At 40.3% G+C, this 26,427-nt stretch overlaps 1 protein-coding gene across 2 annotated transcripts in view; it reads left to right on the forward strand.

Moving 5' to 3' along the window:
- The window catches only part of LOC126272017 (cytochrome P450 6k1-like), a 181,915-nt gene that overhangs the window by 33,005 nt on the left and 122,483 nt on the right, over positions 1-26,427 (forward strand). For both annotated transcript variants that reach the window (XM_049974511.1, XM_049974512.1), the window contains exon 2: positions 18,361-18,587. In XM_049974511.1, the coding sequence (XP_049830468.1) occupies positions 18,368-18,587 (220 nt within the window). In that variant the 5' untranslated portion in view covers positions 18,361-18,367. The remainder of the gene's footprint in view (positions 1-18,360; positions 18,588-26,427) is intronic.

The following is a 26,427-nucleotide window of genomic DNA, read 5'->3' on the forward strand; positions in this document are numbered from 1 at the left end:
ACGCCGGGTGATGCGCCGGTATGGCGATGACGAATACATCCCTCCAATGTGCATCCACCGCGATGTCGCCAAACACGGATGCGACCATCATGATGCTGTAAACAGAAACTGGATTCATCCGAAAAAATTACGTTTTGCAATTCGTGCACACAGGTTTGTTGTTGAGTACACCATCGCAAGCGCTCCTGTCTCTGATACAACGTCAAGGGTAACCGCAGCCATGGTCTCCGAGCTGATAGTCCATGCTGCTGCAAACGTCGTCGAACTGTTCGTACAGATTGTTGTTGTCTTGCAAACGTCCCCATCTGTTGACTGAGGGTTCGATGCGTGGCTTGGCTGCACGATCCGTTATAGTCATGCGGATAAGATGCCTGTCATCTGGACTGCTAGTGATACGAGGCCGTTGGGATGCAGCACGGCGTTCCGTATTACCCTCCTGAACCCACCGATTCCATATTCTGCTAACAGTCACTGTATCTCGACCAACGCGATCGCGATAGGCTACAATCCGACGTTTATCAAAGCCAGAAACGTGATGGTACGCATTTCTCCTCGTTACACGAGGCATCAGAACAATGTTTCACTAGGCAACGCCGGTAAATTGCTTGATGCATGAGAAATCGGTTGGAAACTTTCCTCATGTCAGCACGTTGTAGGTGTCGCTACTTTGTGTGAATGGTCTGTAAACCTAATCATTTGCATATCACATCATCTTCCTGTCGGTTAAATTTCGCGTCTGTAGCACGTCATCTTCGTGGTATAGCAATTTTAATGGCCAGTAGAGTATGTACACATTTGCTAAGTAACACTGTACCTAATTACCCACACTTGTCTTGATATCACCACTACAGAGTCAGAACGAGAGCAGTGGCGACGCATTTTTTATAACAGAAAACATTCGCAACGACCAGCGTAAGCCAGCACCACAGTACCGCTAATCATGACGTGCCCTGTGAGGCAGGTAACTCTTCACTCAGCGGTAGGCCTCAGAAAAGAAGCGTATAAGACATTCTTTCACGCTGCCTGATGAACGTGTCCAGAGGCGTACTTCTGGATACCAAGACCGTGTTTGTCTTCCTGTCGAAACACATAAAAAAGAAACATCATGACTGGTGGTAGGAAAAACAATTAATTTAGGAAAGACCGGTTACTTAGACTCCGTTCCGAAATCGGAACTTCTGAAACTATCATTTAAAATCCGTCCCTGACCCAGTCACTAATGTGTACTCTTTCTCTCTGTACAATTTCCGACCTTCCTCACGTTGTCCTTGCGTGAGACGTACGCCGGATGCAATAGGGGCGGCCTCCAGCCTGTCGCAAGTGCTGGTTCTCCAAACTTTCTCGGCAGTGTGACCACAAAATAACGTCGTCTTCCCTCCAAGGACTCCTGTTTGAGCTCTCCAAGCACTAACGGAGCATCCAATGATACCCGCGTGCCGATCCGAACTACCGACAATAAATGTAGCAACACATCTCTGATTTGCTTCGATATCTTCCTTTAAACAGACGTAGTGGGGGTTCGAAACATTTGAGCAGTACGCAAGTCGTATAAGTGTCCTGTAAGATTTCTCCCTTAGTGGTCATCTACACTTTTCTAGAATTCTCTCAATAAACCAAAGTAGACCACCGCTGTTCCTGTAATCGGCCCTATGTACCCGTTCCATTTTTACGTCGTTTTCAATCAACTGGTGCAGAAAGAATGCCTGTTGGTAAACTTACGTAATTTCTCACTTTGTTCATTTACATTATGTAATCATCCTTATGTCATGTCTAGGATGTTGGTTAACGCGGTAACATCTATGTATGTTACTTTCCTGACGTTTATGTCGTTAACACGTGTTGGTAACAGTCCAGCTGATTTAAAATTCATCCAATTCCACAGCCCTGTAATTTTGTAACAGCTGCTGTTCGGTGTACGAATGAGTCATCCATTCCGCTGTACTGGTAGTGTGGATGACTTGTCAGTTTAACGTGTGGTTATGCAATGCTGTCGGAATGAGATTATTTATAAACGCCTATGAACTGACGGATTGGTCGGCGAGACTTGTCCATAGCGTCTTCCGTTTTAAGTCCCTGTATTTTACTTGGCACACAGTGGCACGTAGAGGTTTCCTTTGAATGTTTCAAGCTACTGTCCTTTTCGTGTAATATCTTTCATTGCGCCTCTGTTCTAATACATACATTGCGGTTCGTGAGGGTTGAAGTACAGTCCCCAGCATCTGTCCCCAACTTAGATCGCCTCCCACAATACCCCATGCAGTCTTTAGAAAAATCGAACCAACTTGCAGAGAGCTTCAGTCTATTCGTTATATTATCATTATAATGGATGAACATTTAGTCTCATAATTTGTCATTCCTAGGTTTTCTTCTGAAGGTAACTTCGTTAGCTATGTAATGTCTATGCTATATACTGGTATTATCTGTCTGTGACATGACTTGTGCAACAAACAACATTCTGTACATAGCCAGTGTGCTGTCGTGTTAAATCCTCTGAATTATATTTAATATCCTTCTGTTATTTGCTACCACAGCATTCCCTCATTTCCCTACCGTTTTGTTGGTGGAAAGTACTCGGTACTCGTTTGGTAGCAGTAACTCTGTTGTTGCTTGTGGAAATCTGAAATGTTGTAACACACTACTTAGGTGCCTATGGCTGAATGACGAAAGTTTTCTCTTAATTGATGCTAAGTACCTCTGATGTTTATACCTTACGCTGGCTCTCAGAAACATTTTCATTTAAGATGCAGTTGTTGGATGCGCTACACCTCAATTCAAGCCAGAGGATGACGGATGGGTTTGTTCTTATCTTGCCACTGTGACACGAGGTATTATTTTCGAGCATACACGTAGCAGCGAAATCAGCCTGTAATTCTTTTCCTTTGGAGCAAGTATCGTTATCCGTGTTGTTTACTAGAGTTTAAGTGCCGGTGACATTATCCTCTGTCATTACTTTGATGAGCTCTTTCTTGACGACAGAATAAAAAACATTTAGAAAACTTTAGGTGATGCCATCTAATCCTGGGCTCTTGCAGTGTGGGATGATTTTTATTATTACGCCTTCTGTTCCTTCGTGGAATATGTCTTCTAAAAAGCAATGATGCTTTTAGTGCGATAGATATACGTACAAAGACCAGTCAACTGTGGTGTCTGTATACCACAGATGGCTGTGCTCCATGCGGTCCTTGGAAATGATCTTTCCCCTTCCAAGGCGGCATATTCGTTCACGCCCGCAAACAGTACGTTACCAATAATATATATACATCCACATCTTTTTTCGTCTTCTTATAAGATGGTGAATGTACCATTTCTCATCTAGCTGGTCGCCGTAAACCTTACTTGTGATGATTTCCTTTTCTAGCTCGCTCTCCTACACCTGTGAAGCCTTCCTCTTTGTTTTAAATCGCTTCGTCGATCTACCCCTTCGTTATCTACTTTCATCTGCATTTTACGAGATAGAAAGTACAGTAGTAATATACCCTATCCTTTCTCCGGTTACCGTTTTCCCGGCCTCTGCGGCCGAGCGGTTGTAGGTACTTCAGTCCGGAACCGCGCTGCTGCTACGGTCGCAGGTTCGAATCCTGCCTCGGGCTTGGATGTGTGTAATATCCATCTAATTTTTTGGATGTTCTGCAGCGCTATGCATTTCTTGTTTTTTTTCACATCATGGCTTAAGTACTTCTAAGTGTAAAGGACTGATGACCTCAGATGTTAAGTCCCATAGTGCTTAGAGCCATTTGAACCATTTTGGTTTCCGTTACCGTTAAGGTTATATAATTTCTGTCAAAAGCTCTCACACCGATCAACCTGATCACGAAAGAAACGTCTCCGGTTGATCCACGACTGGTGACGATCACCCATACTGTTTGGAACAAGTTACAACTCAATTCCCACTTTTGCTTAAGTAGACTTATTTACATTTATGATTATGCGTGGTGTTTGGAGAAGCGAATATGAATGACGTCGTAACCTTGCCTTTTTATGTACAGATTCTATGAAGCCTTGATGCTACTACTTCCGTGATAGCAAGTCGATCAACCACGTCTTTCATGCTCAAACCTCCAATCATGTTTGGAATGTAATACAGAAGAGTATAATCCATACCAATGTAACAATTTGATGTATGTTGTATCGCTTTAACAAGGTTCTGTACTGAGGAAAATAACATAGCATTTATATACAACATGTAATTCCATAGTGGTAGGTTTGTGTTTAGGAGTATAGAAACAAACAGCAAATAGTGATATGAGAAAAACTGTGATGTGAAAAAAAAAAACAAGAAATGCATAGCGCTGCAGAACATCCAAAAATTAGACCCCAACTACTAGGGTCTAAACAAGAAAAACACCAACGATGTGTCAGCAGACGGTATTTCCCTTTGTAAGAGAGAAATCAAGCGAAAATCACACGTTGTTAACGAACTGTTTTTCGATATTACAGCAAATCAAAAAGTGGAAACTTAATTACAGAACACTGATGATGCTCAATGAAGCGAAACGCGTCTTGTTAAAAACAAAAAGAACAAAGCTACCCTGAAGAATTTATTAGTATACTACGTCTTTGTTCTTCGTGTCTACATAATTATTTCTCAATATAGTGAGGCTGGCAAGGAACGCAATTCTCCCAACGAGAGATCCGTTTCTTGATAGCGTTACTATAAAATGTTTGACTTGGTTCATAAAAGCACAACCTCAACTCTGTTCGCACCACTGCACCTCCATCAAAGTGAAGTCCTCCAAGATGTTCTTTAAGATTTGAAAAACGATTAAGATCAGATGGGGCCAATTCGGGGCTGCATGGAGGATGATCGATGACGGTGAACCCAAGGTGTCGGATTGTTGGAGATGTCGCGAAGCTCGCGTGTGATGCGGCGGTGTCATGGTGAAAACAGAGGGCTTCCTGTGTGTACGATCTCTTCTGCAAATAGAAAGCCCGTTACAGAATGTGATTCTCAGGCACCGGCATACCTATGCTGCAGAATTAAAGGATCACTTTTTCGAAACTCGGAACTGTCTTCCTCTGCGACGCATAAGTTTGAAATACAGCCCAAAGAGGCCTAAAACCTTCCTCTGTAATAGCACAAAAGCTTGCTACCGTGTGACCTGATCCTCCGTCTAGGCAACGTTTTAGATACCAAGGTGTCGACACGTACAAAAAACCGCAACAACTCACAACTCCGTGTGGCGTGTAAAGTGCGTTAATGGTGTCCCAGTGGTACCAAATTTCACCACCATTCTGCTCCCCGCCGCCGTGGACGTGTGACACGTTGGGACGGTCACCACATCGCCTCTTGCCCACATTTCAGAACCGCGACACCCAGAGTTGAAATTACCCAGTTTTCTGACGAGTTGCCGACGAAAAGATTTCAGACAGACCGCCGCTCAGAATCGACACAAAAAGCCTCAGAGAGTACCATAAAAGGCGTCAATGAAACCACTCCATCCCTCGGAAAATCTATTCTCACGCATTTCGCGTTCGGAGACGACATTTTGAGCGCTATGAACAACAAGAAGATTTTCTCGACAATCTTTGATACCGCTGACACCTTCCTGAAGCTTCAGCTCATCCAAGGAAATAACGTGCTAGCAACCCCATCGAATGTGATCTCATCTCTTTGGAGTGCAATGCCGCCTCAACTATTGCTGCTGTGTACAGGATGGAACCATTATGTGCCGTTCAAAGCGATTCTGCGAAATATGAAAGTGATCAGAAGAAACAAAGGGATTTTATGCTTTTTCATCGTTTCTGATTGACGTCTTCCTGTGGCGCGATCATTCACAGGACAAAACTTTCGAAGTAGTGCTAGGGGCTTGCAGGTAGGCAACCCCTTGATACAGCTCGGTGCCTGCTTTGAGTGAAACATGGGTAAAAGGCGGTGTGACAGCCTTCCCATTATGGCGGTATTATGCTGAATTATTGTGGAATTTGGTGTCCATGGGACCTTATTAACCCAACTTCACACGTCAGGTCTGTTTCCCGCTCGCATTGACACCTTGCTGACGGAAGCGCCGTCGAGACCGCGGATGAAGTCGCACGGCGCCACGCTTTCGCATCGTTTCAGGGAAAAGCTGCCGCCACCTTTGAGCCATATTTCCAACTTGTGGGCTGCAATGGAAGACTGCTACGGGGTTTCCAAAACGTATTCCTGTAGTTCTGTCTTGCGTCACGAAAGAGGGAAATTCGACTGAATCATATGCATGAAATTGTATACCTCAAGGGATATCAACAACAGAAAAAAAAAATCAGAGACATTCGTTTTCAGTACTCGCTCGTAAATAAGGGAGTACCAGCTCACAAAATTCCGTTTGCACCTACATCATAATTTTACAATTACTAAACATGGCATTTCCTTCAAATTCTCAATCTATGGATAGTTTATACATCAAAAGTTAGTTACATCCATCAGTTTACAAATACATATTCAATACACATTCATTCTCCCTATTTCCAATGATTAATCGTTCGCACATTAAATCATGACACCAACAATAAAAAACAGAATACACCGACATACACCAACATGTCATCGGCTGGTCCCGGCAGAGGGTTGAGTCCTCCCTCGGGCATGGGTGTGTGTGTTTGTCCTTAGCATAATTTAGGTTAAATAGCGTGTAACCTTAGGGACTGATGATCTTAGCAATTAAGGCCCATAAGATTTCACACACATTTGAACATCAACATTTCATAGAAAACTGCAGATGTTGACACAAACATTCACATGAATACACAACATTGCCACGCGGAGTGGCAGCGTGGTTTGACGCGGACCACGCCCCCCCCCCCCCCTGCCCCAGCGGACGTGTCCTCCCTCGGGCATGGGTGTGAGTGCGTGTTGTTCTTAGGGTAAGTTATGTTAATTAGTGTGTAAGTCTAGAGGACCGATGACCTCAGCAGTTTGGTCCCTTGTTGTTGTTGTGGTCTTCAGTCATGAGACTGGTTTGATGCAGCTCTCTATGCACCTCTATCCTGTGCAAGCTTCCTCATCTCTCAGTACCTACTGCACCCTACATCCTGCCGAATCTGTATAGTGTATTCATCTCTTGGTCTCCCTCTACGATTTTTACCCTCCACGCTGCCCTCCAATACTAAACTGGTGATCCCTTGATGCCTCAGAACATGCCCTACCAACCGATACCTTCTTCTAGTCAAGTTGTGCCACAAACTTCTCTTCTCCCCAATCCTATTCAATACTTCCTCATTAGTTATGTGATCTACCCATCTAATCTTCAGCATTCTTCTGTAGCGCCACATTTAAAAAGCTTCTATTCTCTCCTTATCGAAACTATTTATCGTCCATGTTTCACTTCTATACATGACTACACTCCATACAAATACTTTCAGACATGACTTCCTGACAAATATATACTCGATGTTAACAAATTTCTCTTCTTCAGAAACGCTTTCCTTGCCATTGCCAGCCTACATTTTATATCCTCTCTACTTCGACCATCATCAGTTATTTTGCTCCCGAAATAGCAAAACGCCTTTACTACTTTAAGTGTCTCATTTCCTAATCTAATTCCGTCAGCATCACCCTACTTAATTCGACTACATTCCATTATCCTCTTTCTGCTTTTGTTGATGTTCATCTTTTACCTTCCTTTCAAGACACTATCCATTCCATTCAACTGCTCTTCCAAGTCCTTTGCTGTCTCTGACAGAATTACAATGTCATCGGCGAACCTCAAAGTTTTTATTTCTTCTCCATGGATTTTAATACTTACTCCGAATTTTTCTTTTATTTCCTTCACTGCTTGCTCAATATACAGATTGAATAACATCGGGGAGAGACTACCATCCTGTCTCATTCCCTTCCCAACCACTGCTTCCCTTTCATGTCCCTCGACTCTTATAAGTGCCATCTGGGTTCTGTACAAATTGTAAATAGCCCTTCGCTCCCTATATTTTACCCCTGCCACCTTCAGAATCTGAAAGAACGTATTCCAGTCAACATTGTCAAAAGCTTTCTCTAAGTCTACAAACGTAGGTTTGTCTTTCCTTAATCTAGCTTCTAAGATAAGTCGTAGAGTCAGTATTGCCTCACGTGTCCCAACATTTCTACGGAATCCAAACTGATCTTCCCCGAGGTCGGCTTTTACTATTTTTTCCATTCGTCTGTAAAAAACTCGCGTTAGTATTTTACAGCTGTGACTTATTAAACTGATAGTTCGGTAATTTTCACATCTGTCAACACCTGCTTTCTTTGGGATTGGAATTATTATATTCTTCTTGAAGTCTGAGGGTATTTCGTCCGTTTCATACATCTTGCTCACCAGATGGTAGAGTTTTGTCAGGACTGGTTCTCCCAAGGCTGTCAGTAGTTCCAATGGAATGTTGTCTACTCTGGGGGCCTTGTTTCGACTCAGGTCTTTCAGTTCTCTGTCAAACTCTTCACGCAGTATCGTATCTCCCATTTCATCTTCATCTACATCCTCTTCCATTTCCATAATATTGTCCTCAAGTTCATCGCCCTTGTATAGACCCTCTATATACTCCTTCCACCTTTCTGCTTTCTTTTCTTTGATTAGAACTGGGTTCCCATCTGAGCTTTTGATATTCATACAAGTGGTTCTCCTTTCTCTGAGGGTCTCTTTAATTATCCTGTAGGCAGTATCTATCTTACCTCTAGTAAGATAAGCCTCTACATCCTTAAATTTGTCCTCTAGCCATCCCTGCTTAACCATTTTGCACTTCCTGTCGATCTCATTTTTGAGACGTATGTATTCCTTTTTGCGTGCTTCATTTACTGCATTTTTATATTTTCTCCTTTCATCAATTAAATTCAATATTTCTTCTGTTAACCAAAGATTTCTACTAGCCCTCGTCTTTTTACCTAACTGATCCTCTGCTACCTTCACTACTTCATCCCTCAAAGCTACCCATTCTTCTTCTACTGTATTTCTTTCCTCCATTCCTTTCAATTGTTGCCTTATGCTCTCCCTGAAACTCTGTACAACCTCTGGTTCTTTCAGTTTATCCAGGTCCCATCTCCTTAAATTCCCACCTTTTTGCAGTTTCTTCAGTTTTAATCTACAGTTCATAACCAATACATTGTGGTCAGAGTCCACATCTGCCCCTGGAAATGTCTTACAATTTAAAACCTTTTTCTTAAATCTCTGTCTTACTATTATATAATCTATCTGAAACCTGTCAGTATCCCTTAGCAATGCTTGAAAGATTCATCATTAAATAGAAATCTTGAACAAGAGCAAAAAATTGTAGACGGCAGTTATAATTAAACTTCCGTCACTTGACAGTAATCGTAGATCAACGAAACTTTGTGGAAACTTTTTTTAAGAAAATGTGTAAGAGAAATAACGAATAATCCATTGAAACAAATACGTTTTATTTCCCACAAGAGAGGGTGACGTTTTTAATTGTGTACCATTTTTACGCTACGCTCTAAACGTCATAACACTCTGCATCAACGATAGTTTGGTACCGTTTGAGGACTACTAGCATAACTTTTCGAGTGGTGGACCTCGGGACGTTCAGCCGACGTGACACAGCTCGTGCACTGCTTGGAGATCACACGCTACGCCCAGCATCTTCACTCATGACAACAGTAGCTTCTTCAAAAACTTGATGCGCAATTCCTCCAAGGAGCAATTCCCAATTCTCCAGTTAATTCGAGCTTCCGAATCATGTACTTCAGCCTCAGTGCAAAAAGAGGGCCTCTCCGTATTCCTTTAAAGCGTTGATACTTGCGAAGAGCAGCAGCATTATTGCTGTTCTTTTGATAACGTTGCGAGTAAAGCCCTGCTCCCCTTTTCCAGACCCATGCTGGTGTCTGTGACTGTAGTGCACTCTGATAGTCGTTTTTCAAGCCTACGTCGCCGTACCAGTACTTGCACCTTACTAACAACGCAAATTCGGTAGCGGACAGTCTCAACACTATTCCTTTGAAGTTGGGTACACACACAGTAAATATTTTTGGGTCTGCACTTGCTTATGCAGCGAAAGTTTAATTATAACCACGCTGTACATTAAAATTGCTCCACGGGTCACACCCTACAGGTACACTGAGAACAAACTACGCATATTGCATAAAATTGTATTTTCTCTGAAACTGGAATGTTGAGACACATATACTACATTATACAGTATGTCATCGAAGGTATCCGGACACCTGGCTGAAAATGACTTACAAGTTCGTGGCGCCCTCCATCGGTAATGCTGGAATTCAATATGGTGTTGCTCCACACTCTGGCCGGCTGGATAGCAATGGGAATGCTCGCATATCTAAAACTCGGTGGCATTAATAGTGGTATCTGAGTTACCACGTGTATATGGATTTTATTTGCATTTCTGTAAACGTGATTTGGATCGAAAGCGTAGCTACGATTGATATGCTGATGTACTGACTGCAACTGGAACATTTCGAATAAAGAATAGGGGAAATTATTATGCGGCCCTCATCTTCAGTAACAGTGGTAGCTATTATCGTTGTTAGGATTTCGTCACGTAAATCGGTAAAAATGGAACCCTGCTAGTCTCACTTTCTTCACCGTCTATCTGTTTACCCAACCCTTGAAACCCGTTCACCTCGAGCACGGGTGGACATAATAAGCGAAAATGTATCGCACTTCCTGCGGTATACGGTCCCTTGGTGGTGTAAAAAAAGTGAGTGTCTATGTCAACGCAATCTAAAGATAAGGCCTTTTATGTCAAGAAAACTTACGCGAAAGGTCCAAAAATGGCTCTAAGAACTATGGTACCAAATTGCTTAGGTCATCAGCCCCCTAGATCTAGAACTACGTCAACCTACCTAACCTAACACACATCCATGCCCAGGGAAGGATTCGAACTGACGGCGCAAGCAGCCATGCGGAACGCTATATGACGCCGTTGAACGCACAGCTAACCCGCGTCGGCAAGCGGTTAATATCATCTGGTGTTACTAAAAAGTTATTCACTTCTGGTGAATGATTTTTTGTGCAGTTCATTTAAGAAAGAATAACTAAAATATATATGATGTTACAGAAGAGGAAGGACGCCTAATTCATTTCCCATTGCCTTTATTCATGATGTTAGATTCTCAATGTCAGCATACGTATTATCCATAACCACTATTTAGATCCAAGTCATAGTTACAGATATGCCAATACGACACATTGGCTTATACTTGAAGTATTTCGTTTCCCACGAAGTGGTGGCAGACGATGCTGTGGCATCTTGGAAGAGCGAGTTTCTCCAGTGCTCGCTATCTCAGCAAATCAGTTGAGCGAACTTGCATAGTATGTTGGTAGAACTTCGTCGCCTTGCCTGTTATGCTGTGTAGCAGACTTTAAAGCGGTGCGGATGAGCATAACGAAAAGGCGAGGGGTCTCGCTCGTTTTGTCCACGACTGTACCCATATGTTTCTGACACGACAATAATAATAACAGACGAGGTCGGCCTGTACGCTTTTGTGCTGTACGTGTCCCTTCACGTTTCCACTTCACTATCACATCGGAAACAGTCGACCTAGGTATGTTTAGGACAAGTGACACCCAATCACCTGGCCACGTTCGAAGTCCGTGAGTTCCTCGGAGCGTCCCGTTCTGCTCTCTCACGACGTACAATGACTACTGAGGTCGCTGATATGGAGTATCTGGCAGTAGATAGTAGTACAATGCACCTAATAGAAAAACATATGTTTTGGGGGTGTCCGGGTACGTTTGACCACACAGTCTATATACAGCGTGATTCATTTAAAACTTTGGCCGCTAATATTGCGGAAATGGAAAGTGCTATTGATGTGTGGTTTCCATAGTATGGATTAATAGTCAGGGACTGGTACTGTTAGCCAATACACAGATTATAATAACACACAGGAAGAGTATTTTTGTGCATACATACACTTTTTAAATGGAACAATGCCGATGGACGTTAACAGACTAAAAATAAGGCAAAATACAATGTGGTGTTTGTTGCAGGAGTAATGAGAGCCGTTTGCGAGGTATCGCAGTATGCAAATTTTACACACCGACGCTTTTCTGCGCCATTGAGTTTGCGTAGTTGCTACGTACGATGTTGTTACAGGGTGCTTCTGTGAAACTTCCTGGCTTGTCTCGATGTGCCGGACCGAGACTCGAGCTCGGGACCTTTGCCTTTCGAGGGCAAGTGCTCTAGCATCTGAGCTACCCAAGCATGACTCACGCCCCGTCCTCACAGCTTTACTTCTGCCAGCACCTCGTCTCCTACCTTCCAAACTTAACAGAAGCTCTCTTGCGAACCTAGCAGAACAAGCACTCCTGAAAGAAAGGATATTGCGGAGACATGGCTTAGCCACAGCCTGGGGGATGTTTCCAGAATGAGATTTTCACTCTGCAGCGGAGCAGTGCCCTGCCCACTGATGTACGTTCAGGCTGTGTTCTTTTGAGTGAAGGCAACTGTATTACCGTGTTTCAAGTTCAAGTGCACCAGCGGAATTTTCTGCCTCGTGGCCGTCAGTATTCCGGTTACCTGCAATGGACACTAACGTAATTTCAGGCAGCGTCCTTTCCTCGCCTGTTGTCGCTGTCCGACATAGTGAGTAGTTTTGACAGCTTAATACATACTCCATTGTGGATTATCACGTTTGTAACCTTTCCGGTTTGAGTTCTCATGTACTGATTGAAGGGAAGCAAGTCGTTGTGTTGGTCGGTCCGTGGCTGTCCCCTGGTTGGGTTCCGACGGCTCACCAACTTCTCGCTTAATTGAACGAGGGCAGACCGACCTCCCTGGAGGCTCCTGAGTGCCACCGGTGTTTAATAATCTATTGTCATATACTTTAAATTCAAGGCTTATGGTTATATTTTTAAATATTCTTAAAAATTTGTCAAAATTAATTTTTAAATTTATCTTTCAAGCTTAAACATTGCGGCTTTCTGTCTTTAAAAGATTATGGTAATATATTTTAAAATTTTGAAACTTAATTGTGGCCTTCAGCCATTAGTATTGCACGTTGCATATGTATGTTCTATCTGCTTAACCTTAGGGCTTTCCACGTAGCCGTGATACGTTTTTTCAAATTTATTTCATTTGCCTCTTTAATTGCATTTTAATCTTGTTGATTTTTAAGATTTATTGTTAAACATTCTGCCCTTCTGCCTTTAAAAGTCTATGGTAATATGTTCTAAAATTTTAAAATTTGACTGTGGCCCTCAGCCATTGCTATTGCACTTGGCATATGTTTTCTTTTTTTTTAAATTATTTTATTGCTATCTTAATTGGATTTTTATGGCGTTGATTTTTAAGATTTCTGTTTGGAGGCCTTCGATCGTGAAAGAGTTGCATTCGGTAAAGGTCATGCTATGTGCCGCTTTCGTTGTAAAGGTTATTAAGTTACGATAAATGACAATTAGAAGGAGAAACTGACCTCAACCTTTGGCCCTTCCCACAATCCTATTACCTGTTCTGCCCAGCAGGTTTACCGGGCGTCTCTGCAAGTTTTAGGTGATTCACTCTATGCGCAGCATTATCTGGGACCGTGTGTATATATTCCCAGGTAATACAATGCTGAAACCACAAATACTGTTTCATTATTTCGGAAAACCCAGACTGTTTATTACCAGAATTGTTTCACCTTTTGGTCAGCACGAAAAACGACATGAAATGATAAAGTTAATGTTTGTTGACTTGTAAGAGAAAACCTAGTGGAAGTGGGATACGATTTGTGAGCTTTAATTTAAAGTTTATGCATGTGACTTTCCCAGACGTCCATGTTTGGTTAACAAAAGTTAGTTATTACGGTTGCGCACCACTCTTCTCAGTGTACAGTACAATACCGTTTACGTTCAGAATTGTAGTACCAATGTTCATATAGCAATGATGCATGGAAATGTCTTTCATCGATTAATAAAATGCTGTCACGAACTATGTATCAATGGTTATCCTTAGTAGCAAATTGAGTTGTAAACTGCAGTGTTCATCAAAGTAGATGGAACAGATTGTCTCTGTAAACCATGTGTGTACCAAAATTAGAGTTCCAAAATGGTTTGTACACAAGAGACACTCCTGATATCCTTTGGTTAGCTTTGTTTCACGTTGTTTTGCATGAGCATCACATTAATGAAGTCTCCTGCATTCACAACATTCAGACCACACGAAAAGTAATTGATATCCAAGATCGACTGATAGCGTGTCGGATTTTTCACATAGAAGTAGAGGAGTTGTAACTCAAGGCATGGATCTTCATGCATCTGGATGACATCTGTCAATCTGCTTCCCTGTGAGATGAGTTGGAGAATGGTATATGACTGGTTTGTACTGTATGCCACTTCTGTAGTTGTGTGAGGTATTCGTACAGTGGTGAGAGCCGACAAGCCCTGACGGTGCCACACGTGGAGTGTGGGGTAGGCTGATCGCCAATAGAAAGGTGGTGTAATGTTCTGGATCACTAACGAGGTGCGGAAGTCTTGTTGTGTGTGTGTAGAATTGGCTGCACGCCGCCCGACGAACGTGCATACGACATGACGTACGCTGAGGGAAACGGCAACAGAAGAAGCGCAGTAAAGATGACGCAAACAGCGACAACAGTTCTTAACGTACAATAAATAAGATTTAAAGAACCCACTGATGATGGCGATATTTGTCGCTGAAACTAGTTAGGGGGAAAAAACAAGTAAACAAATGACAAAGTGTTTTGCATGAAAGCCGACTCACAATTCCCATACTGTTGTTTTTCTAGGCAAACCTCGGACCAAATAGAACAATTCCAAGACAAAGTTGCGAGAAATTTGCACTGAGCAAAGCAGAATTTGATATATCTATTTGTTGTAAATATCTATGTATGAAAACTGTCCTGCACAGGCTCCTCACTTTGAGGAGGATAGGAATCCACCACCATCCCCTCTTGATGATGGATTATATGCGGAATTACTGGAAGCTACGTGGAATTTGCACACAGGTAGAAATTATTTTATATGAGACTATACGTCTAACTTTTTCTTTCGATAATTATTGACTGTTATTTCATCTGGTTTCGTTGATACTTATTCGAAGAGCGAGAGACCAGACGTAAGTATTCCTCATACTCTTTCTCTTAGTACACCTGCAACATTCATAGAACCGCTGGTATGCTGTATGGAGGTAAGGCCATATATTCTATATTAGCCACGGCATCCCACGTATCTACCACTAATGATGATGTGGGTGCATAGTGTGTGTGTGTGTGTGTGTGTGTGTGAGAGAGAGAGAGAGAGAGAGAGAGAGAGAGAGAGAGAGAGAGAGAGAGAGAGAGAGAGAGAATGATGCCTGGTGCTGTTGATGGCAGACCATTATGGGCAGCGCCTCCCACAGACGATCTAACGCGCCAATTGGACCGAATTTGGCACGATGTCCCTTACGAGGACATCCAACAACTCTGTCATCCAATGTCAAGACCAATCACTGCTTGCACAAGAGCCAAAGATCACTAACTTTCTCCATTCGAGAGGCTGTTTCTCTTGTATAAATCGTCCAATTTTTCTGAAATTTTCATCATTTATCTGTTTGTACATATGCATCACATCTACAGATTTCCGTCCCATTCGGACAATTCCACCGTGGTGCGTCGGCTTTTTTTTTCTCTTAAAGTGTATTTAGCTATTTTTCTGATTTGTATATAGCTATATGAACGCAAAATTAAATTTCTACTTAATTCTGTAGAACTAATTTTCCTTTTTATTGTCTTAACATAAACTTTACGTATATATGAAACGACAGCATAACTATATTGTCCATCAGACTACGTGTTTGGGAATTTTTGGAAGTGAAGATGTAATTCATGACTCGCGAGCTATGACATGGATGACAGTCTATTTAGAAAGAGGAAAAAAAAGCAATAAGAAAAGTGAGGTGCAGGAAGGATGTGGGAGACATCTGAGCTTTATTTTTTTTTGCCATGGCATAAGATAATATTCTTTTTATGTATTTTTCTACTAACATGTTTGACATTTCATACTCTATGTCTTCTTGTATTTACATATCATCTCACATAACCATATGTATTGCTTTAACTTAAGGAATTTTCAGGTTGAATTTGCCTCTTAGACTTATGTATTTGTTGAATTTCTTTATAATGTATACTCTCTGTATAAATTGTTACCATAGGATGTGGCGCCATTAGTACAACAGTTATGTTGAGTGTAGTACTGTAGTGAGCGCTCATAAGACGTGAACGATGTGTAAGAATTCATGAACGACGTTAAGGAGGAAACAAAGAGAAAAAGGTAAGAGAGGAATCGTTCAACATAAACATCAGCAAAGAAATGGTGACGAAGAAGAATTTGTGATGAAATAATCAGGTTTGTCAGGTAGGATAAATATCGGATGAAATGTGATTAGGTAGGACAAAGATAATATATGGTTGGGTAGGTATATGGAACTAAATAATGTGCGCTTATAAGGATGTATGAAATGTATAACAGAAAGAAGAAAAGAGATAAAGTAAACAGTTGTAATTGTTGGAAGTTTGATGAAATTATAGGTAAAATTATTAAGAGGGGCACAAATGAAAGGATGAAATATAGCGTATTACTTAATCATTAATGGAGGTATGACAATAGACTGACGTTTGACTGACTGCAAAAGTATTCTTTGATGTGATACTTGGTTACTCCCGAATCCATGATTCCCTTGTTATATATATATATATATATATATATATATATATATATATATATATATATATATATGTGTGTGTGTGTGTGTGTGTGTGTGTGTGTGTCCATGCAGATGCTTACTTAATTTTTAAAAACAAAATTTAGACCCTTTCTCCTCACTTTTGAACATGGCGCCAATTTATGCAATTCAGATGAAGCTACATAATTATTTTTTCCTTGTTTTTCATGAGAATTTTTGATAAATAAATAGATACTGCTTAACATGATGGGCAAAATTTTGGTTGGCTGCTTCGTTTTGATCGGCTCTGTAAAGTATTGTGCTGTGATTTACCATTTCATGTTAATGCATGCTAAAAAAAAAAAAAATTGTTTCATAGCTTCATAAAGAAATGTTGGAACACGTGAGGCAATACTGACTCTACGACTTATCTTAGAAGCTAGATTAAGGAAAGGCAAACCTACGTTTCTAGCATTCGTAGACCTAGAGAAAGCTTTTGACCATGTTGACTGGAATACTCTCTTTCAAATTCTGAAGGTGGCAGGGGTAAAATACAGAGAGCGAAAGGCTATTTATAATTTGTACAGAAACCAGATGGCAGTTATAAGAGTCGAGGGTTATGAAAGGGAACAGTGGTTGGGAAGGGAGTGAGACAGGGATGTAGCCTCTCCCTGATGTTATTCAATCTGTATATTGAGCAAACAATAAAGGAAACAAAAGAAAAGTTCGGAGTAGATATTAAAATCCATGGAAAAGAAATAAAAACTTTGAGGTTCACCGATGACATTGTAATTCTGTCAGAGACAGAAAAGGACTTGGAAGAGCAGTTAAAAGGAATGGACAGTGTCTTGAAAGGAAGGTATAAGATGAACATCAACAAAAGCAAAACGAGGATAATGGAATGTAGTCTAATTAAGTCGGGTAATGTTGAGGGTATTAGATTAAGAAATGAGACACTTAATGTAGTAAATACGTTTTGCTATTTGGGGAGCAAAATAACTGATGATGGTCGAAGTAGAGAGGATATAAAATGGAGACTGGCAATGGCAAGGAAAGCATTTCTGAAGAAGAAAAATTTGTTATTATCGAGTATAGATTGAAATGTCAGGAAGTTGTTTCTCAAAGTATTTGTATGGAGTGTAGCCATGTATGGAAGTGAAACGAGGGCGATAAATAGTTTAGACGAGAAGAGAATAGAAGGTTTCGAAATGTAGTGCTACAGAAGAATGCTGAAGATTAGATGGGTAGATCACATGACTAATGAGGAGGTACTGAACAGAATTGGGGAGAAGAGGAGCTTGTTGCACAACTTGACTAGACGATGGTATCGGTTGGTAGGACATGTTCTGAGACATGGAGTGACCACCAATTTAGTATTGGAGGACAGCGTGGAGGGTAAAAATCGTAGAGGGAGACCAAGAGATGAATACACTAAGCAGATTCAGAAGGATGTAGGCTGCAGTAGGTACTGGGAGATGAAGAAGCTTGCACAGGATAGAGTAGCATGGAGAGCTGCATCAAACCAGTCTCAGGGCTGAAGACCACAACAACAACTACAACAACAACAATTTCATAACAATGACAACTTGCTTTCTTTTTTTATGCCTTGTTCCATCTCAAATTTCTTAGCAACACCATCATGAATTTTTAAATTTACCGCCACCTTAATCTTTGACTGCGACGTCACCCAGTTCTGAAGCCAGGACCTCGAAATCTGAACGCACTGCATCCCCCCCGCCCCTCCCACCTGTTTGAAAAGCCCGCCGCCCCCTGCACCGTATGCTCTCCGCCCCGCAGACCCAGCATGGCGCTCGTGCTGTCGTGGTGGCTGGCGGAGCTGGTGGTGGCGCTGTCGGCGGCGACGCTGGCGGTCTACGTGTGGTTCCAGAGGGGCTACCGCCACTGGAGAAGGAAGGGCGTCCGCTACCTCCAGCCGACCTTCCCCTTCGGCAACTTTGCCCAGGCCGTCCTTGGTCAGAAGAGCTACGGACATGTGGCGCAAGATATGTATAACGAAACTAAAGGTAATCTTAGGGCGATACTTTCATTTTTAGTACAAGACTGATATTTTCATACGATTCGTAAGGCATTCTGTATGTACACAGCAGTAAGTTGCAACATTTACTAAACCGTGCTTTGCTAACCACATACGTTACAGATTATGTCAATTTGTGAGGATTCGGATGAGGTTTACTGAATGCAAGAACTGTAAATTCAACAATATATTGATCTCGCTGAAATGTTTTCATGTTTTTATTTATTTTTTAAGAATACGCTGCTTGCAGAATTTATAAACAAATACTTAATTAATTAAACACGAAGTTCTCAATTACTGCCAGGAACTCGTGTACAGAACAGAAGTAGTGTGCCACAAGGGAACATTTCATATTCGATTGCGTTTATCAATTTTTTTCTTTTCTGCTGGGAGCCTATAGGAAATGAAACGTGCTGTATTGTGCACATCACAGCGATTAAGGAGTGTTATGGAAATGTATATCGTTTTTCCGTCTTCTACTCACTGGATGAATGTTGCGATTTCTTCTGAATAAGTCAATATTGTCAGCAACAAGTCTCATGATGGAGTCTGTGTACAGGGACGGCAGGATCAGGGTAACCAACGGTCTACGCGAGTTTTCTGAACTGACACTACAGATCAGTCCGACTGCCTGTTCCTGTGTAAGAATGTTCTTGATGAATGTTATCAGGGAATGTAACGCCACACGAGACAACAGAGTGAAAGCAAGAAAACTAAATGAGGCCTCACGTTTCAGTGCAAATCAGTCTTAAATTAAAGATAGCACTATTCATTTTCTGCACTAGATCTTGAACAGAATACTTCCAAGAAAGACTTCCCTCTATACTCACTCCTAAGAATATAAAATGGTCGACATAAATGACTGACCACCTTCGGCCAATAAAGGACTTCTAAGTTGCCTTTTGTTATAATTAAGTATTAATTTGTTCTGTGAAAACAGCTTTCTGATTTTACTCACTACCATATTAACTACATCATTTGTAGTACATCATCTTTCATAATAACACTTGTGTCACCTGCATAGAGAACAATATATGTGTCATCTGTCACGTTTAGCAGCAGACCTTTGTTTTGAATTAAGGAAGGTTACCGTCCTAGCACAGCCCCTGTAGCCAGTAACTGTTACCTTTATCTCTTTCAACCCTTCTACAAAGTGGTTTCACAAACGAATATTTCAATATGTCTGCAAATTGACCACGTCTAAAGATTCACTGCATAGGCGACTAAGAAGAGAAGTATAGCGGACTGCTCTTCATAATCCAACTTGAAATTATATCATACCCACGCAAGTCTTTACTCTTTGATCATTTAATAATTGATTCAGTTTCATCTTTCTTTGTTTCCTCTAGCTTCATGTGATGCAGTTCTCTGAGAACAGCAATTTTCAAGAGTTGGACGTTTCGACCTGTACCATTAAGATTTTGATTTAACTTGCTGACTGTTGACAAGAAGCGATTATCAAAAATTTCCGGCGAGTTATTGTGGGACAGTGAAGCTGTAAGTCATCAGGTGGATGACTTACAGTTTGCGTCTCCAGCAATACATGTGTGATATATTTAGCACCCACATTCTGCCCTGACGCCTCATTCATAATTGTCAGGTAATTTTGATTTCGTTCTGAGATGTATCTGGTCTCTTGATATACGACAGAAACATTGTTTTGGGCTATCTGATTTCACTCATCAGCAATTTTCAATATTATTGACGGTAGACAAAATTTTGTTGCAGGCTTTTGACTGTCCTTTATATTATAACACAGCTCCAGTTTTCTCCTAAATGATTTTCTGATTCCATTAGTTATCCAGATCTGTTCTTTGCCTTTATGAGAACCAGATGTAGTAGCAAAATTATTTCACTAGTTGTCGAGGATGGACGAGACGGACGGAACACCCTCACATTTCGCCACGAATATAATATTTCCAACTCCAAAGAAGAAAGGTACTGACAGGTGTGAATACCACCGAACTATCAGTTTAAAAAGTCATGGCTCCAAAATATTGACAGAAATTATTTACAGAAGATTGCAGAAATGAGTAGAAAGCAACCTCAGGGAAGATGAGTTAGGGTTCTGGAGAAATGTACGAACATGGGACGTAATACTGATCTTACGACTTGTCCTAGAATAAGAAAGGAAAATTGCATTTGTATGATTTGTATATTTAGAGAAAGTTTTTCACACTGATAATTGTCCTACACTCCTCGAAATTTTGAACGTATCAGGGATAAAACACTGGGACCAGAAGATTATTTACAACTCGGAAGGAAACCACACTGCAGTTGTAACAGTCGAGGAAAATTAAAGGGAAGCAATAGTAGCAAAGGTAATGAGACAGGGTTGTAGTCTCTCTCCCATGTTATTAAATCTGTATATTCAGCAGTATATGAGGGAAAGCAAGGAGAAATACGGAAACTGAACTAAAGTTCAGGAATAAGAAATAAGAACTTTGAGGTTTGTCGATGATATTGTAACTTCATCACAGGCAGTACAAAACTTAAAATAACAGCTCAAAAGAGTGGAATATATCTTGAGATGAGATTTAAGATGAAGAACAGCAAAGGTGAAGCAAGGGTAATGGAAAGTAGTCGAATTGGTGGTGCTGAGGGTATTACATTTTTAAATGAGGTAATAAAAGAGATAGATGAGTTTTATTTATTTTTAAGCAACGAAATAACAGATTATAAACGAAGTGTAGGGGATTTAAAAAGCAGATTGGCAGTAGCACAAAAGATATTTCTCAAAAAATGGAATTTTTAAATTTAATTTGAGAGCTAGGAGTGTTGCCATATACAAAAGAGAAATGTGGATGATAATTAACACAGGCTAGAAGAGAATATAAGCTTTTGACATGTCGTGCTGTATTGAAATGCTGAAAACTAGATGGTTAGATCGATTAACGAATGAAGGGGTACAGAACAGAAATACGGAAAAAATAAATGGCATAACTTGACTACATCAAGCGATCGATTGACAGGACACATTCTGAGGCACAAGAGTATTGTCAGTTTGGTAATGGAGGGAGGTGTGGGGAGTAGAAATTGGAGAGGGAGGCCAAAGCTTGAACACAATAAGGAGGTTCACACGTTTGTAGGTTACAGTAGCTAAACAGAGACAAAAAGGCCTTCAAAGAACAAATTAGTACGGAGAGCTGAAGCCAATCGGTCTTCAAACAGAAGACCGCAACGACAATACCAGTCGATAGGTGAGCTGCTAAGATGTCTGTGCCACATGTTGTGTTATGTCTCAAAAGAGAATGTCCAATACGACATTTCGAAACCCGACGTGAAGTTTATTATACAGAAGGAACACACGCAAAAAACACAAACTCAAAATTTTAGTTGCTAACACAAATCGCAAATATTTTCAAAAAATGTTGAAAATTGCCAAATCTATACCTTGCTAGGCAGCACTGTAGCTGCAGCAGACATCACATCTACAACACGGCAGGCACATATTTTTGATTCACTTAACATTGGCAAAAAGATAACAGAGCACAACGAGATCATAATTTGTAAAGTGCTAACAATGGAGGTAAAACCGAATTAGTTTTTTTTTTATTTTCTTCGTATATGCTTGCTAACAGCCTCTTTGTGCAGGTTCCAGATTGTCACAGAAATGTGGTATCTGGTTAATGGTTTCAACATCGCAAAGATAAAATAAGATGAACGTGATATGCAATCGAAATGACCTACTTCCCTTGGAGACATACATGTGCGCTATTTATTAATTAATTTATTAGACATTAGTTGGAATGACGTCGACATTTAGTTAGAAATTGCGGAAGCATTAGAAGAAAGGGGAATTAATTGTGACGATTCTGTGGATTTTGGTTCGAGCAATGATGGTTATGCTAATTTCAGTCTCAGCATAAACACAGTACCTTGCTAGCCCGAAGAAAACATGGAGATCAACGGCATTTTGGTTAAACAAAGGAGGGAGAAAATACTTTAAAGTTAAGATGTCTGCAAACCTAGTTTCGCTTCGTGAAACATGAACGTGAATTGTATACATGGAAGAAAGATCTACACGCAATACGAAACACGTGACAAACTGAATCTCATAAAAGAGTAAAAGAAAAACTATTCGAAAAATTTAGAGCTGCTTATAAGAGTCAATGCACTGTTATCAGGAGACCTACGAAACTAGGTCCTGTGAATTCAAAGTGAAATGAAAATTGTTGATTTCAGGCTCCTTCGAGTGGACTAAACAGATTCATAACGTTATACGGAAAACGAAGTCACAAAATTCCTAAGTTTACTTCAAGTAAATGCGTAGAGGAGCTTTCATTAGTAGGACGTATGATGGAGGATATATTACTTTCTTATTATCCCTTAAAATGTTGCGTATGAAGCCAATCATTCAGGTTTCCTGTAAGAACTACATGCAAACTGCACTTTATCATTTCGAGCGAAAAAAAGACAGTTGATGACTGCTGTGACACATTCATATACAACAGTGCCATAGACAAGTGTCAATCGATTACAGTTTCTGCAGATTTACATGTCTTCAGAGCCTCAAGGCAAATTAAGACCAAATATTAAAAAAAGTACAGTTTAGTTGTAAAACTCTTGCAATCGATTTATCAAAATCTGGAAAAACTGGAGAGAATTATATGAAATACTATATCCAAAATGCCTTCTTACCAGTTGCAGGAAATAATTACTTGCTTCTGCTGGACTCTTGGTTTCACCATAACGACATCTATGTCTTTAGAATGAGGACGAAAAGACTATTAATATAATTCGAATTCCACCTGGAACTAATAGTGTGATTCAAGCCCTCAATAGAGGAATTGTGCGATAGTGTAAAACATTTTTCAGAAAGTGGCTCTTTGTCATGTCTGCTTTATCATCGTAACAGTGTTGTTATATTTCAGTGATCTGCCCATTGTCAGTATGAATCGTCACGTATTATGAATTTAATCAAGGAGATCTGGTAAGCAGCGCAATATGCAAAAAAAAAAAAAAAAAAAAAAAAAAAAAAACCCAGTCACGACAGTTTCTTACTCCATCCAAATTATCTAAACAAAGCTAGTAGTTAATATGAAGTGCCTGAATTCATTAATCTTTCTTTTATCAGGTGTGCCTTGTGCTAGAAAAATGTTTGTTTTCATCATCCAATACATACCTCGCATTTTTGTGACGAATTTGTTGGATACACAAGGAACTGTTTCATTGTTAGTAAAATATACATTATTGAAATATTATCACAAGGAATTGTTGTATGATATTTGGTTCCAGTATAAAAAGTCCTGATGATGCAAGTCGCCTGCAATGTTCCGACATACAATGCCCTCATATTACGTCTGCCAGTTACTTGTGTAACAATTACGTCTGCAACAGTTTATATGTCGATATGAACTGCAAGTTAATCAAAAAATTAATGATTTGCGACACTTTTGGTATGATTTAATTGCTTAAAATTCACGTGTGTGCACCTTGGCCTTGGCGCTGCGTTGTCTTGTTACGGCTGCGTCTACTTAGTTGCCGTATCTTGCTGGGCAGAAAGGGCTCTAGAAGCCGCTGTTATAAGCGGTCCTGTGTGCGGCAAAGCTGTCCTACATTAACTTTTTAAAAAGATGCTTACAGTGACCCTTAACAGCTTAAATTTTGACAGTGCCTTTCTATCGGTGTATTCAGCTTCTGTGAACATTTTCAGGGTAGGTTACAACATGCCAGGCCCGCCGATTCCCTTGTCAGTCAGTCGAAGGTCTTTAATCCACATGAGTCAGTGAGGCAGACCGCCACATCCAGCCGTACTGACGTGGTCCGAAGGGAGTAAGTTACACAGTTCATCTCCTAGTTGGGCCTGCTTTCGTGCAGAGCAGACGTTTTGGAGGAAAGTGGTTTCGGTGTTTCAGGGAATCTGTTTCTGCTCAAGCTAGAGAGAGTTCTTGATTCACTTTATAGGAAGATATGGACAATACTTTTAATTCTTTCTTCATTACTAGATGGGCATTGTGTCACTAAAAGGATGAATGGCCTTTTAGACTATGATGCACAAATTTTAACATTAAAAGGATTTTGTACTCAAACAAATGTCACATATAATTACAAACTATGTAGGAAAGTTAATAGAACAGCAATAGAGAATTTTTGAAACCTCTTCAAGGAACAAGAGTGCACGATGTTTATAGTACCGATAACATAGATGACAAATATAATGCTTTCCTTAACACATTTCTCATGCTCTTTGAGAGTTGCGTGCCATTAGAACGTTCTAAACGGGGTTCTGGCAGTAATGGGCAGACCGGATGGCTGACTAGTGGGATAAGGATATCTTGTAGAACAAAGTGGGAATTATATCAAAACGTTAGAAGTAGTCACAATCAAACTACAGTAATCCAATACAAACAGTACTGTAAGATGATTAAAATGTTATTAGGAAGGCAAAGAGTACAGGATAAAATTAAAACCATATGGTCAGTTGTGAGGGAAGTGTGTGGCCAGCAGCACAAGGTCGACGATATAAAGTCAGTTCGTAGTAAAAATATTTCTGTAACGATAAATCACATACATGTATAGTATTTAACAATCATTTTCTGAGCGTTGCTAGTAAATTAAAAAAAAAATTAGCTTCTACAGAGGATAATATAACTCTCCTGGAAAATGCCTTTCCGAGATTGATGCCTGAAATACTCCTCTGTGATACAGACAAGGGGACTGAGTCAATAATGAAATCACTGAATAATAAGGACTCTCATGTATATTAAAGTACTGTGCTGCACATGATAGCCCTGCATTTAGCAATATTTATAATTTTTCCTTTAGGAATGGTCAGTTTCCTGAACGATTAAAGAACTCAATAGTAAAGCAGCTTTATAAAAAGGGAGAAAGTGATAACGTGGACAGTTTTAGACATATTTCTTTGCCATGTTTGTTTGCCGTGTATGTAAGCATAATTGATCATTTTATATCACACGACTTGCTATCAAATGTACAGTTCGGCTTTAGAAGTCGTTTAACAACTGAAAATGATATATTCTCTTTTCTGATAGAGGGTTAAACAAAAGGTTTCGAAGGCTAGGCATATTTTTTTTTCATTTAACTAAGGCGTTTGACTATGTTGATCACAAAATATTGCTCCAGAAGTTGGACCATTACCGAATATGTGGAGTAGTTTACAGCTGGTTGACCTCTTACTTTAGCAACAGACAGCAAATGGTCATTATTCACAGTGTTCAGAATGGCTGTGATGTGGAGCCTGACAGGGGTACGGTCAAGTGGGGGGGAGGGGGGGGGGGAAGTGCTCCAGGGATCCTGTTTATTTATATAATTATTTATTCATTTATATAAATATAGATAATATATATAAATATAAAATTATATAAATTATTTATATAAATTACATGCCCACTAGTATCACGGGTAACTGTAAAATATTTCTGTTTGCTGATGACACTAGTCTGGTAGCAAAGGATGTTGTGTGCAACATTGGCTCGGTTTTAGATGGTGCAGTTCATGACGTAAGTTCATGGCTTGTAGAAAATAAACTAACGCTAAGTCACAGTAAGACTCAGTTTTTACAGTTTCTAACACACAATTCAACAAAACTTGACGTTATAATTCCACAGAATCGGCATATAATTAGCGAAACTGAACAGTTCAAATTTCTAGGTGTTCAGATAGACAGTAAGCTGTCGTGGAAAGTCCACGTTCAGGATCATGTTCAAGTACTTAATTGCTGCCATTTTTACTATTCGAATGGTATCTGAAGTGAGTGATCGTTCGACACTAAAATTAGTCTACCATGCTTACTTTCATTCCTTTATGTCGTATGGTATTATATTTTGGGGTAACTCTTCCCATTATAAAAGGATATTTTTGGCTCA

Source organism: Schistocerca gregaria, chromosome 5, assembly GCF_023897955.1.
Source record: "Schistocerca gregaria isolate iqSchGreg1 chromosome 5, iqSchGreg1.2, whole genome shotgun sequence".
In the NCBI taxonomy this organism is placed as follows: domain Eukaryota; kingdom Metazoa; phylum Arthropoda; class Insecta; order Orthoptera; family Acrididae; genus Schistocerca; species Schistocerca gregaria.